This window comes from Ornithorhynchus anatinus, chromosome Y5, assembly GCF_004115215.2.
Source record: "Ornithorhynchus anatinus isolate Pmale09 chromosome Y5, mOrnAna1.pri.v4, whole genome shotgun sequence".
NCBI lineage: Eukaryota > Metazoa > Chordata > Mammalia > Monotremata > Ornithorhynchidae > Ornithorhynchus > Ornithorhynchus anatinus.
The window spans coordinates 604,120-619,280 of NC_053179.1; the positions used below are offsets into that span (position 1 = coordinate 604,120).

Consider the following 15,161-nt stretch of genomic DNA (forward strand, 5'->3'; position numbering starts at 1 on the left):
ACTGTCTCTATCTGTTGCCGACTTGTTCATCCCAAGCGCTTAGTACAGTGCTCTGCACATAGTAAGCGCTCAATAAATACTATTGAATGAATGAATTAATTAATTAATATGACTAAATTAAGGATATGTACATAAGTACTATGGGACTGATAGAGTGGTGAATAAAGGGTGCGAATCCAAATGCAAGGGTGATGCAGAAGGGAATGAGAGATGAGGAAATGAGGGTCTAGTAGTGGAAGGTGATGGCAAGGGGGATATTAATAAGGTTGAAAAAATCATTTTGCCGGGCAGAGGAGAGGGCAGAGTTAAAGCATACAAAGATAAACTTCAAGTGGACAAGTTTGATCTGGTATTCATGTATTTATTCATTCATTCAATAGTATTTATTGAGCGCTCACTGTGTGTAGAGTACTGTACTAAGCACTTGGAAAAATTCAGAGAGACAATCCCTGCCACTCAGGGCTAATAGTCTAGAAGTGGGAAGACAAACATCAAAACAAGTAAACAAGCATTAATATAAGTAGAATGATAGATATGTACATATGTACACAAGTGCCATGGGGCACGGAGATGGGGGTAGAGCAAAGAGAGAAAGTCGGGGCGACATGGAGGGGAAGGGCAACTGAGGAAAAAGCGGGCTTAGTCTGGGAAGCCAGGCAGTAGAGGTGATCCAGGGCCTTGGTTAGTGGTATAAGGTCAACTAATGATTAACTTCTAAAAAATGTTTCCAATTTGTTTCTTCATCTTTTCCAGACACCTTTTACCAAAGTGGTGAGTCTGGTCATCTTGCAAAAAGTTGTGATCAGCAAAATGGTAAGAATTTTAACCTTTTGTCTTCTGGCCTGGAATGTCCTTCCTCCTCAAATCTAAGAGAAAATTACTCTCCTCTGCTTCAAAGCCTTATTGAAGGCTTATCTTCTCCAAGAAGCCTTTTCTCTTCTCCCTTCTACATCATCCCAAATTGCTGCCTTTGTTCAGCCCTCTCTGAGCCCCACAGCACTTAGGTATAAATCTGGAATTTATTTATTCATATTAATGTTTGTCTCCCCTTTTAGGCTTTAAGTTTGTAGTGGGCAGGGAGAGTGTCTGTTTATTGTTTAATTGTACTCTCCTAAACACTTAGTACAGTGCTGTGCACACAGTTAATGTTCAATAAACATGATTGATAGGGGAACAAGTCAGTTGAGGACAGTACAGAGTGTGGTGTTTGAGGGAGTCAATTTTGTCATTAAGGGAAGGTAGTTTGGGTATGAATGCCAAGTGCGGCATGTTTCCTCACCCCTAAAAAACATCCTCTTGTTACTCACTCAGTTCTAAATCAAACCATCAGCTTTAACGCACTCAATCTCCTTGACCCCTCTTACCTTATCTCATTGACTTCCTTCTACAGCCCAGTCCACACACTTTGCTGACCTATTCAGTGTACCTTGATCTTGCCTATCTTGCTACCAACACCTCAGCACGTCTTGCCTGGGCTTGGAATTACCTACCTTTTCATGTTCAACAGGCTACCATTCTCTCCACCTGCACAACCTTTTTAAAATCATTCTCCTTCAAGAGGCCTTTCCCAACTATGTCCTCAATTCCTCTTCTCCATTCCCTTCTGCCTCATTCTTGCGCTTAGATTTATACCCTTCATTCATCTCACCCAGTCCACACACGTAATGTACACAGCTGTAATGTATTTACTGTAGTCCAACTGGACTACTGCATCTCCCATCCTCCTGTCTCTCCCCACTGCAGTCTATACTTCATTCCACTGCCTGGATTATCTTTCTGCAGAAGCGCTCAGGGCATGACACTCCCCTCCTCAAAAATCTCCAGTGGTTGCCTATCAGCTTTCACATGCAGAAAAAACTCTTCACTCTTGGCTTCAAAGCTCTCCATCACCTGGCCCCCTCCTACCTCACCTCCGTTCTCTCCTTCTACAGACTACCCCGCACATACTGCTACTCCCTCCTCACTGTCCCTCGTTCCCACCTGTCCCACTGTCGATCCCTGGCCCACATCCTACTCCTGACACGGAATGCCCTCCCTCCTCACATCCTCCAAACTAACTCTCTTCCCCTTTTCAAAGCCCAACTGAAACCTCACCTCCTCCAGGAGGCCTTCCCAGACTCAGCCCTCCCTTTCCCTCTGCTCCTCCTCCCCTCCCCATTTCCCCTATTCCCTCCCTCTGCTCTACCCCCTCCCCCTCTCCACAGCACTTGTATAAACTTGTACATATTTATTGCTCTATTTATTTTATTAATGATGTGCATTTATCTTTGGTTCGATTTACCTATTTTGATGGTAGTGATGCCCGTCTACTCATTTTGGACTGTGAGCCCGTTGTTGGGCAGGGATTGACTCCATCTGTAGCTGAATTGTACTTTCCATGTGCTTAGTACAGTGCCTTGCACACAGTAAGCCACTCATTAAATACGATTAAATGAATATATTTATTTAGTTTGATGTCTTGTCACCCCCTCTAGACTGTAGTCTCATTGTGGACAGGAAACTTCTACCTAGTTTTCTATGAGCTTACTACATTGCTGTGCACATATTAGGTGCTCATATATATATGACTTATTTGATGTATAGTACAGAGGAAGGATATGGGCAAGGGTTTGGCAGTAAAATTGAGATACAGTGCGCCAGTTAGCTTTAGGGAACTGAAATTTGTAGGCTGGGTGGGGGTCAAGGTGACTGCTTTAAAGCTGATGGCACGGAATTTTGCTTGCTGCAGAGGTGGATGGGCAACCACTGGAGTTTTGTGGGTGTGGAGAAAAATAAACTAGTTTTTCAGAGACATGATCCAAGCAATTACGTAGATCTGTAATTTTATTTATTTATATTGATGTTGGTTTATTTGTATTGATATCTGTCCCCTCTCCCCAAGACTGTGACCTGAGGGCAGGGTTTGTCACTCTTGATTTAGTAACCATAATTATTGTATTTATTAAGTGTTTACTATGTGCCAGGCATTGTACTGAGCACTGGGACAGATAAAAGGAAATCTTGCTGGACACAGTCCGTGTCCCATTTGGGGTTCACTGTCTCAATCCCCATTTCACAGATGAGGTAACTGAGGCACAGAGACATAAAATTACTTGCCCAAAGTCACATACCAGACAAGTGATTTAACCAATATTAGAACCCATGACCTTATAACTCCCAGACCTCTGCTCTAGCCACTATATCATGCTGCTTCTCTATTTGTTAAGTGCTTCCTATGTGGCAGGTACTATACTAAAGTCTGGGGTAGATACAAGAGGTTCAGTTTGGACACTGTTCATATGCTACATGGGGCTCAATTTTAATTCCCATTTTACAGATGACTTAACTAACACACAGGGAAGTCAAGTAACTTGCCCAAGGTCACAAAGCAGACAAGGAGCAAAGCTGGGATTAGAATTCAGGTCCTTCTAACTCCCAGGCCTGTGGTCTATCCACTTGGCCACACTGTTTAATTTGAGAAAGGGAGGATAACAGTGTTAATTTACACTGATGGAAAAGCCTAGGAGAGGGATTGGATGGAAAGATGAGTTGTTTGTTTTCTTATCGGTTCCCTTTTTCTGCTATATCCTGAACTAAAATTAATTTTTTTGATGTGCCTTGTTCATGTCACTTCTAAAACTGGATATTTTCCTGTACCATTTTTAATGCCAGTAACTTCTTCCCTTTTCAGATCAGCGTTCTTCCCATCTGATAAATTCTTTGAAATTTTAACTCCTCCAAGCAGCTCTTATTTTCTAGGTTGCAGCTGTCTTATACTTACCTTAAGTCTTATAGTGATTAGGCAATTATGCATTGGGCAAATCACTTAACTTCGTTCATCCTTTCATTCTTTCATTCATTAATATTTATTGAGTGCTTACTATGTGCAAAACAGTGTACTAAGCGCTTGGGACAGAACAATATAATAGTAAAAAGATAGATTCCCTGCCCTCAATGAGCTTACAGTCTAGAGAGGAGGAGACAGACATTAATATAAATTACAGATGGTGATGATGATGGTATTTGTTACGCACTTATCATGTGCTAAGCACTGTTCTAAGCACTGGGGTAGATACAAGGTTAATAGGTTGTCCCATGTGGGACTCACAATCTTAATCCCCATTTTACAGATGAGGTAACTGAGGCACAGAGAAGTTGTGATTTGCCCAAAGTCACACAGGTGACAAGTGGTGGAGGTGGGATTAGAACCCACAAACTCTGATTCCCAAGCCCGTCCTCTTTCCACTAAGCCATGCTGCTTCTTATACATGTACATATGTACATAAATGCTGTGGGGCTGGGAAGAGGGGGTAGGGGTAGAACAAGGGGAGCAAGTCAGGGCGACACAGAAGGGAGTGGGAGAACAGGAAGGACGGAGGCCTTAGTCAGGGAAGGTCACCCGGGTATGTGCTTTCAATAAGGCTTTGAAGAGTGGGGGAAGAGCAATTTTCTGCCAGATTTCAGAAGGGAGGGAGTTCTAGGCCAGAGGCAGGAGGCACAGGTGAGGGGTCTGCAGTAAAATAGCTGAGATTAAGGCAAAGTCAAAAGGTAAGCATTAGAGAGGTGAAGTGTATGGGCTGGGTTGTAGTAGGAGAGTGGCATGATGAGGTAGGAGAGGGCAAGTTGACTGAATGCTTTGAAGTCAACAGTGAGGGGTTTGATGCGGAAGTGGATGGACAACCATGGAGTTTTTTGAGGGTGGGGTAATATGTCCTGAACGTTTCTGTAGAAAAATGATCCGGGCAGCTGAGTGGGGGTATGAACTTGAGTGGGGAGAAGCAGGAGGCTGGGAGATTAAGGAGGTTGATGCAGTAATTCAGGCAGGATAGGATGAGTGATTGTATTAACATGGTAAAAATTTAGATGGAGAGGAAAGGGTGGATTTTAGCGAAGTTGAGAAGGTGGGACCGACAGGATTTAGTGATGGATTGCATATGTGGGTTGAATGGGAGAGAGGAGTCAAGGATGACACCAAGGTTATGGGCTTGTGAAAGAGGGAAGAATGGTGGTGCTGCTATGGTGATGGAAAAGTCCCGGGGAGGACAGTGATAGGGAGGGAAGATAAGGAGTTCTGTTTTGGCATGGTAAGCTTATGATGGGAGGATATCCAACTAGGATGTTTTGAAGGCAGGAGGAAATGCAAGACTGCAGAGAGGAAGATAGATCAGGGCTGGAGATGTAAATTTGGGTGTCATCTGCAGAGAGGTGGAAGTTGCAGCCATGGGAGTGAATGAGTTCTCTCAAAGGGAGTGGGTGAAGGTGGAGAATAGTGAACCTTAATGGGTCCCACTGTTAAGGGGTGGGAGGAGGACTCAGTTACCTCACCTGTAAAATGGGGATTAAGAATATGGGACTGTGTCTAAACTGAGTTACCCTAGTGCTTAGAACAGTGCTTGGCACATAGTAAGCCTTTAACAGTCTGGGAAGTGTGATTTTTGTAGAAAGCCACACAAAATAAAATCTTTGGTGCACAAAGATTTAAACACACTAACATATTAACAGTATCTGTTAAACACCATGTTCTAGGCTCTGACATACAATATTCCTTAATTGTGAATCTCCAGATTTTAAATGCCTCATTCCTCTCCTTATAACTGTGAAAGCCACTTTATGGTAACAGATCATGATTACCGACAAGATTACCAGCTCGCACCATGACCTGGAAGGGCCCAAAGCTACTTAGCTTTATGGGATTCCCTCAAAATAAAGGATATTGTGTGACTGGAATGTGACTGAACACAAAACATCACCAATTCTTAAACAACTCTAGTTTACATCCTATCTCATCTAACTCACCATTAACCTCTTGCCCAAGTCCTCTTTCTGGCCTGGAACATCCTCCCACTTCATAGCTTACAAACCATCAGAGTCCCCATCTTCAAAACCTTACTAAAATCAGATCTCTGAGACCTTCCATCATAAAACCCTTTATTTGCCATCTGTACTCCCCCTCTGTAACACTTATGTACTTAGGTCTAATAATAATAATAATGTTGGTATTTGTTAAGCGCTTACTATGTGCAGAGCACTGTTTTAAGCGCTGGGGTGGACACAGGGGAGTCAGGTTGTCCCACGTGGGGCTCACAGTCTTAATCCCCATTTTACAGATGAGGGAACTGAGGCACAGAGAAGTTAAGTGACTTGCCCACAGTCACACAGCTGACAAGTGGCAGAGCTGGGATTCGAACTCATGAGCCCTGACTCCAAAGCCCGTGCTCTTTCCACTGAGCCACGCTGCTTCCCCTTTGGTTTGTACCCTTTGACTCTTTGATACTCATCCCACTCCAATCTCCACAGATCTCTGCCATTTCCCATATCTTCCTTTCCCTCTAGACTGTAAGATCCTTGTGGCCAAGGGATATGTCTTACTCTGTTGTACTGTACTCTCCCTAACACTTGGTACAGGAAGTGGCATGGCCTTGTGGATACAGCACAGGCCTGGGAGTCATAAAGACCTGGATTCTAATCCCAGCTCCGCCACTTGGCTGCTGTATGATTTTGGGTAAGTCACTTAATTTATTTTGTTAAACTGGGGTTAAGACCTTGAGCCCCAGATGGGACAGAGAAGGTGCCCAACCTGATGAGTTTGTATCTTAGAACAGTATGTGACACATAGTAAGTGCTTAACAAATACCACCATCATTACAATGCTCTTTATAAATTAAGTGCTCAATAAATACAATTAACACCAAGACTGCATCATATAATCCCAAATGCTTAATACAATGCTCAGCACACAGTAAGCACTCATTAAATATTATTTTTCCCTCCCTTTCTCCTTCAATTATATTTACTAAAAGCACTCTGCTAGCAATGGGCAGGAGGAGAGGAGAAAAAATACCCTGACACATAAAGGGATCACAGTCTAAGAAAAAGGAATGGAAAGATGGAAAGATGGTTGGCAAAGACACATAGGAAAAAGCATGTTTTATTGACCATTTTATTTAATCTCTTTTGTTAAGATGCATCTTTTCCAATACTATCTGAACAATTCTCTTCACTAGGCCAAAAGATCATAAGAGATGAGCAAAGGTGGAAGGGCATTCATGAGTCTAGTATGATATTACAACCAAGGGCATAATCACACTTCTGCAGTGTTACATCTGAAATGGGCAATGATTATCAAACTCACGTGTCCTATTTATCCTTGCAGATCTGTATACACACAAATAATACATACACATATCCACAAGACTTTTCTATGAGATGGTATCAAGAAACAGGCAATTAAGAAATTATCCTTTCCCAACATACCTGGCAGCTTCATCATCTAAATCTGGAGGTACTTTTATCCAAGTATAGTAAGTACTGGAACCATCCTATGAAATGATGCAGCACCAGCCATGGAAGCAACTCTACCTACCTGGAGCATTTGCCATTATAAAATAGTACTATACCATCTCTTCAAATTTGGTTAGCCTTTGTGTACTGCAATGTGGTAATCTCACTGGTTTATATGGCTTGCCAGCACAGAATAATAAAAGGAGAGAAAAGAGGGGAGAAGGGACATTTTGTGAGAGTAACCTTTTCAAAAATGCTTGAGACTACACAGAATATCACAGTGCCACAGATGAATACTGTCTCCCATACAAGGACAGACACTCTCATCAGGGAAGTTTCTCCAGTCCCAACAGTGGAAGGATCATTAGCTGGGCACTACTCAGGGCTGCTACTGGCCAGATCCAGATCCTGTGTCCTCCCCTTTCTTCTCTGGCAATGTAGTTAGTCCAATGAAGGTTGTCCGTTGTTGACTCTTCCCACCACGCTGGTGATGGGTCAGAAAAATACATTTATCAATAGTAGTTATAGCACAATTACTGCATATAGAGCACTGTACTACGTGCTTGGGAGAGCACAGTACAAACAGTTGGTAGGTACACTCCCTGCCCACAAGAGGCTTACTTTCTAGAGGGGAAGACAGTAAAATAAATGACAGATGTGTGCATAAGTGCTGTGGGCTGAGGGTGGAATGAACATCAAATCTTAAAGGGTACAGATCTAAAATCACAGGCAATAAAGAAGGGAAAGGGAATAAAATTGGGGAAGGCCTCTTGGAGCAGCTGTGATTTATAAAATATTAACAGGTGGAAAGAATGGTGATCTATTGTGTAAGAATGAGGAGGGAGTTCGAGGTGAGAAGTAGGTTATGGGCAGGGGTTTGGCAGACAGATGTGATGGAGGTACATATCTGTAATTTTTACATATTTGTAATTTTATATATTTGTATTTATGTCAGCCTCTCCCTCTCAGACTGTAACTCCCCTCAGACTGTACGTTTGTCGTGGGCAAGGAATGTCACTATTTATAGTAGTACTGTACTTTCCCAAGAGCTTAGTACAATAATCTGCATAAAAGTTCTCAATAAATAGGACTGATTGAATGAATGAAAGGTACAGCGTTTAGGTTGGTGCTAGAGAAGTGAAATGCAGGCAGGGCTGTAGTAGAAAACCAGCAAGGTAAAAGAGGAGAGGGAAAGCTGATCGAGTTATAAAAAGCTATTCGTAAGGAGTTTTCTCATTTGATGAAGAGGTTGGATGGGCAACAACTGGACATTTTTGAGGTGTGGAGAGATCACCCTATCAGTGGTATTTACTGAGCATTTACTATGCGCAGAACATTGTACAAAGCACTTGGAAGACAACAATATGACAGAGTTGGCAGACGTGCTCTCTGTCCACAAAGAGTTTCCAGTTCAGAGGGGGAGATAGACATTAGTATGTAACTCCTCACCACTGACTTTAAAGGTCTCCATCACCTTTCCCCCATCTCACCTCCCTTCTCTCCTATAACCCAACCTGCACACTTCGCTCCCCTGGTGCTGACCTTCTTTCTCTTTGTGCCTCATCGTCGCCTGTCTCACCACCGACCCCTGGCCCTCGTCCTATCACTGGAACGCCGTCCCTCCTCAAATGTGCCATTTAGTAATCCCCACTTCAAAGCCTTACTGAAGGCATAGCTCCTCCAAGAGGCCTTCCCAGATAAATTTCCTTTTTCCTCATCTCCCACTTGCTCCTGCATCACCCTGACTCGCTCCCTTTGCTCTTCCTCTCTCTCCCACCCCAAACCATTTACGTATATATCTGTAATTTTGTTTGTTTACACTATCTCTTTCCCCATCTGGACTGTGAGCTCATTGTGGGTATGGATTGTCACTGTTTATTGCTGTACTGTACTTTCCCAAGAGCTTAGTATAGTGTTCTGCACACAGTAAAGGCTCAGTAAATAAACTTGAATGCATTGAATGATTGAATGAACATTGAACAAACAGGATTTATCACTAGGCTGAATATATGGGTTGAATAAGAGAGGGAAATCAAGGATAATGCTAAGGTTATGGGCTTGTGAGACAGGAAGGATGAAGGTGCTCTCTACCGTGATGAGAAAGTCAGGAAGAAGACAGGGTTTGGGTGGGAAGATAAGGAATTCTGTGTTAGACATGTTAAGTTTGAGATGACAGGACTTCCAAATAGAGATGTCTTGAACCCAAGATGAAATAGAGGGGGAGATATATCAGAGTTAGAGATATAAATTTGGGCCTCATCCACATAGACATGGTAGTTGGGAGAGGGAGCTAGGGAAAATGGTAATGTTTGACGTGGAGATGGATAGGTAGCCACTGGAGATTTTTGAGGGGTGGAGAGACTTCCTCTCTCTTTCTCTGCCATTTCACATTTCCTCCTGCCCTCAGGACATCTCTACCTGGATGTAAAATAATAATGTTGGTATTTGTTAAGTGCTTACTATGTGCAGAGCACTGTTCTAAGCGCTGGGGTAGATACAGGGTCATCAGGTTGTCCCACGTGAAGCTCACAGTTAACACAGAGAAGTAGCATGGCGCAGTGGAAAGAGTCATGGCTTTGGAGTCAGGGCTCATGAGTTCGAATCCCAGCTCTGCCACTTGTCAGCTGTGTGACTGTGGGCAAGTCACTTAACTTCTCTGTGCCTCAGTTCCCTCATCTGTAAAATGGGGATTAAGACTGTGAGCCCCACGTGGGTCAACCTAATTCCCCTGTGTTTACCCCAGTGCTTAGAACAGTGCTCTGCACATAGTAAGCGCTTAACAAATACCAACATCATTATTATTATTAACCCCCAATTTACAGATGAGGGCACTGAGGCACCGAGAAGTGAAGTGACTTGCCCACAGTCACACAGCTGACAAGTAGCAGAGCGGCATTCGTTCCCATGACCTCTGACTCCCAAGCCTGGGCTCTTTCCACCGGGCCACAGTGCTTCTTGAAATGACCTCTAACATCTCAAACTACACAAGTGCAAAACAAAACTTCTTACCTTCCTACACAAACCCTATGCTCATTATGTCATTTCCATCACTATAGATCATACCACTATCCTGCCTACCTCAGAAGCCCATAACCATGGCACCTGCCTCCTTGTCTATCTCCATTCCTCTCCCCACTTCAATCCCCAATTCACTCTGCTGCCCAGATGATTTTTCTAAAAAAAAAAAAAAGTCATATCCTGTTTCCCCACTCCCTAGGAAAGTGCAGTGCTTGTCGATCCAAATCTACATTAAAAAAATTCCTTACAATGGGCTTTAAAGCACTCTTTGCTTCCTCTGATCTTACCTCACTCAACTGCTACTGTAGTCCACCCACACACTAATGCCAGTTCACCCACTTGACCCAATCTCATTCCTATTTCATGTCTTCCATTTGGCCTAGAACTCCCTGCCCCCCACATATGCCAGCCTATCATTCTCCCCACCTTCACAGCAATATTAAGGTCACATCTCCTCGAAAGGGATTGTACTGATTAAGATCTCTTTCCTGGCTCGCTCTTCCTTCTATGTCATCTATGTACTTGGATCCATACCCTTTGAGTACTATTCATCCCACCCTCAGTCCCAGAGCAATTATACCATATCCATAATTTATTTATATTAATGACTGTCTGACCCCCTTGTAGACTGTAAGCTTGTTATGGGCACGGTTCTGTACCTACCAATGCTGTTGCACTGTACTCTCCCAAATGATTACAGTGCTTCGCACATAGTAAGTTCTCAATAAATGCCACTCATTGATAGCAGGATGAATAAAATGGAAACATATTTGGATGAGACTAAGTTCCAGGATTCTTCAGAATAAAATGACAAGTACTATGCTTGCTCTGCATATTTTCTGGGTTTTACATTTTAACTATTTAAGAGAGGATCATTTAAAAATCCAATATATCTGCATTTTTTGCTTCAAATTCCTTTTGGCATTCTGTGCTATGTCCAATAATAAAACTTTAAATAAAGAATAACTCTTGCCTAGTGGCAAGAGCATGGCCGTGGAAGTCTGAAGACATTGGTTCTAATCCCAGATCTGTCACTTGTCTACTGTGCACCCTTGGTCAGGTCACTTAACTTCTCTTTGCCTCAGTTACCCCATCTGTAAAATGGGGATTTAGACTGTGAGCACCATGTTGGACATGAACTGTGTCCAATCTGATTACTTTGTATCTACCCCATCACTTAGAACAGTGCTTGGCACACAGTAAGTACTTAGCAATTATTATTATTATTATACCATCTTCAAATGCTACTACCACTTGAATTTAAAATCTAAATATAAGCAAATGACACTCCACAGTTCAGTAAGTGATAAAATGTACAAAAATATCTTTGTTTACGTAAAACTGACCTTTAGTGAAACTTCTGAAAAGATCCAAGATGTGTTCCTTGAGTAGTGATAATAATCCTTAATTTCAGATAATTACAGACTTCCCAGCACTACCTGTACTGCCAACACGGACAATACAAGAGTTATTAAACTTCTAGTTTGTTCTTAGTTTCTGTCTCTCCCGCATTCAGTTAAAGAATGAACAATCATTTCACCACCTACATAGTCTATATCGGGTAATAACAAATGTGATTAAACAGTATTATTAAAATCAGAAAATACAACATGACCTCATGGAAAGAACCTGGGCCTGGGAACAAGAGAACTTCAGTTCTAAAATCCCAGCTCTGTCACTTCTTTGCTGTGTGATCTTGTGCAAGTCACTGAACTTCTCTGTGACTCAGGTTCCTTATCTGTAATATGGGGAGATGAAGAAAAGGGACTGTATCTATTGTACCTGTATCTATTCCAGCAGTAAGTGCAGTGTCTGGCACATAGTAATAATATTTATAATAATAATAATTCTGGTATTTATTAAGTGCTTAGTATGTGCCAGGCACAGTACTAAGCCCTGGGTGGAAACAAGCAAATTGGGTTGGACACAGTCCCTGTCCCATGTGTGGCTCGTCTCAATCCCAACTTTTCAGATGAGGTAACTGAGTCATAGAGAAGTGAAGCATCTTGTCCAAAGTCACATAGCAAAGAACCCCTGATCTTCTGACTCTTAGGCCCATGCTCTATCCACTACCTCATGCTGCTTCTCTGCATTCAATTTGCGTTTAACAAATACTACATTTTTTAAAAAGCCATTATTATCCAAACTCATTTTTGGATGTTCTAACATTTCCAGAATAGGTTTTTCCCTTCTGAATAGGGTCACATTCGAGGCATTACAAAATGCTATATTAGTCTATTTTTCCCATTCATCTCTTTTAACAATGACTTAGAGAAGAGGATCTTTAACTTAAAAAAAAAACCTATTACATTTCTAACCACTAAAACGTATTTTTTTTGCAGTTAAAAGATGAAATTTTGAGTTTTCCACCCATTTATGTTTACATGGTAGGTAAAAACCCTTTGACCAAAGAATAGCATCTTGTAAACAGGTTTTTGACAATTATGATACAATTAAGATATAACCAATCAGAAGCAGAAGCTGAACAGGAAAATAATTAAGCTGTAGCCCCTATTGTGCATTCCCGGGCAAGATGCCCTGACTCGCCACAGCGATAACAGTTAACTTCACTTGTCTTGCTGCAGTTGATGGCTACGTGACCAGTTTCACCACACCTAAAAAAGAAATGAAAGATTTTTCAGTGATGCTCAAAAAAAAGTAGAAATTATCAGTTCATTCACTAAGACACATTATTATTTGTCTTAATATTATTTCAAAAGGCTCCTTTAGGGGGGCACTAACCCTACTCCCCACTCTCCATGCTGAGGGCATAGGAATAAACCATAGAAAGAGATGCTGATCACTCAGCCCCACCAGTATATGCCAGGGTCTGTGGACCAAGCTAAGGAGAAGGAATCTGGCCACAATCTTCACACCAGAGGCCTGGAACTTAGCCAAGAGGAAGGGACCCTGATCCCCACATTAATCTCTCCCTGCTCTGCCCCTCAGACCCAAAGACCATAGACCTGGGACCAGGAGAAGAGGATGCTGTTTCCCTGAGTCGCCCTATGTGATCCTGTGGCCCGGGACTATGGTAGTGGGATTGGCCACTAGCCCTCTGGCCATACTTCTATGCATCAGAAGTTTGAGATGCAGAAAGATGAAGGAATGCGAACCCTCCTGCCCAACCCGATTTTCACACACTGCAATTTAAAGATTACACAGGACACTGAATTGAACCTGGGGTGCATCAAGAAGAAAGGATATACAAGGATCTGAACAAATTTTGTATTTTATATTCACCTCAGCCCGAGTACACATATCAGTAATTTATTTGTTTATATTAATGTCTGTCTTCCTTTCTAGACTGTAAACTTGATTTGGCCAGAAAACGTTTCTACCAATTCTATTAAACTTTACTCTCCCAAACACTTAGTACGGTGCTCTGCTCACAGTAGGATTTCATAAGACTACAACCTTAATTGAAGGCACATCTCCAAAAGGCCTTCCCTGACTAGGCCCTCATTTCCTTTTCTTCCACTCCCTTTGTGTCGCCCTTGCATTTGGATTTGTTCCCTTTATCCCTCCCTTAACCACATAGCACCTATGTACATCATTTGTATATATTTTAATTGCCCTATTTATTTTGTTAATGAGATGTACATCCCCTTGATTCTATATATTGCTATTGTTTTTGTCTGTCTCCCCCGATTAGACTGTAAGCCCGTCAGTGGGCAGGGAATGCCTCTATCTGTTGCCGAATTGTACATTCCAAGTGCTTAGTACAGTGCTCTGAACATAGTAAGCGCTCAATAAATACTATTGAATGAATATCTGTGATGTACTTATTCATATTAATGTGTCTTCCCCCTCAAGACTGTAAGCTAGGTGTGGGCAGGAAACATGTCCACCAACTCTGAAAAGTGTACTCTTCCAAGAGCTTAGTATAAAGCTCTGCACACAGGAAATGCTCAATAATAATAATAATGTTGGTATTTGTTAAGCGCTTACTATGTGCCGAGCACTGTTCTAAGCGCTGGGGTAGACACAGGGGAATCAGGTTGTCCCACGTGGGGCTCACAGTCTTAATCCCCATTTTACAGATGAGGTAACTGAGGCACCGAGAAGTTAAGTGACTTGCCCAAAGTCACACAGCTGACAAGTGGTAGAGCCGGGGTTCGAACCCATGACCTCTGACTCCAAAGCCCGTGCTCTTTCCAGTAAGCCACGCTGCTTCAATATCAATATCACTATCAATATCAATAAATATCATATCATATCAATAAATATGATTGATTGACTGATCAATGACTAGATAAAATTTTCCATTCACTATGGACAGCAGTAAATGACATTTGCCCATTCACTATAAGGATTTCGACTCACTTGAGAAACCTGCTTTCATTTCTGGAAGCTCAAAATAGGCTGCTGCAGCTCTGGTTATTCTTTTGTGAATACCCTAGATTTTCCATGTCTTCTCAGTCCCCTCACTTCGGTCATTCCATTCTTGCCCCTCTTGTCCCATCTCCTCACTTCTGCCCCACCCTTTTCAGTGGTCCCTTTTCAACTCTTCCCTATTCTTTGTGCTGTGCCCCAGCCAACAAAGACACTGTCAAATGTGACCTGAGAAATGCCTGCTCCATCATGAGGAAGTTTCATTTAATCCTTGATCTGTTCCTGGCCCAGCCAATTCTTCTCCTCGCCATTACCAAAACCTGGCTCTCTCCAGATGACACTCTTTCTCTGGCTACTCTCAAAAGGCTTCAACTTCTCCAACCTCCATTCATTCATTCAATAGTATTTATTGAGCGCTTACTATGTGCAGAGCACTGTACTAAGCGCTTGGAATGAACAAGTCAGCAACAGATAGAGACAGTCCCTGCCATTTGACGGGCTTACAGTCTAATCGGGGGAGACCGACAGACGAGAACAATGGCAATAAA

The 15,161-nt window shown here is 42.4% G+C and overlaps 2 protein-coding genes and 1 long non-coding RNA gene across 8 annotated transcripts in view; 1 reads left to right on the forward strand and 2 right to left on the reverse strand.

Annotated features, from left to right (window-relative positions):
- The first annotated feature begins 757 nt into the window (after positions 1-757).
- The window catches only part of LOC114808754 (far upstream element-binding protein 2), a 90,345-nt gene continuing 75,941 nt past the window's right edge, over positions 758-15,161 (forward strand). Inside the window, exon 1 of the mRNA XM_029056591.2 lies at positions 758-813. Coding sequence (XP_028912424.1) covers positions 811-813 — 3 coding nt within the window. The 5' untranslated portion in view covers positions 758-810. The remainder of the gene's footprint in view (positions 814-15,161) is intronic.
- Positions 6,892-11,957, reverse strand: LOC114808757. The gene is made up of 2 exons (XR_003756544.1): positions 11,625-11,957; positions 6,892-7,744 (listed from the first exon to the last, which is right to left on the reverse strand). It is a non-coding gene; the product is annotated as an uncharacterized LOC114808757 (long non-coding RNA).
- LOC114808755 (cellular nucleic acid-binding protein-like) overlaps positions 12,337-15,161 on the reverse strand; it is a 57,553-nt gene continuing 54,728 nt past the window's right edge. For 5 of the 6 annotated variants that reach the window (XR_005659702.1, XM_039910982.1, XM_039910983.1 and 2 more), the window contains one exon: positions 12,337-12,893. Coding sequence is in view for 3 of the 6 variants with exons in the window: in XM_039910982.1 (XP_039766916.1) it covers positions 12,776-12,893 (118 nt within the window). In the remaining 3 variants the exon portion in view is untranslated. The remainder of the gene's footprint in view (positions 12,894-15,161) is intronic. The other variant, XM_039910984.1, reaches the window with a different exon arrangement.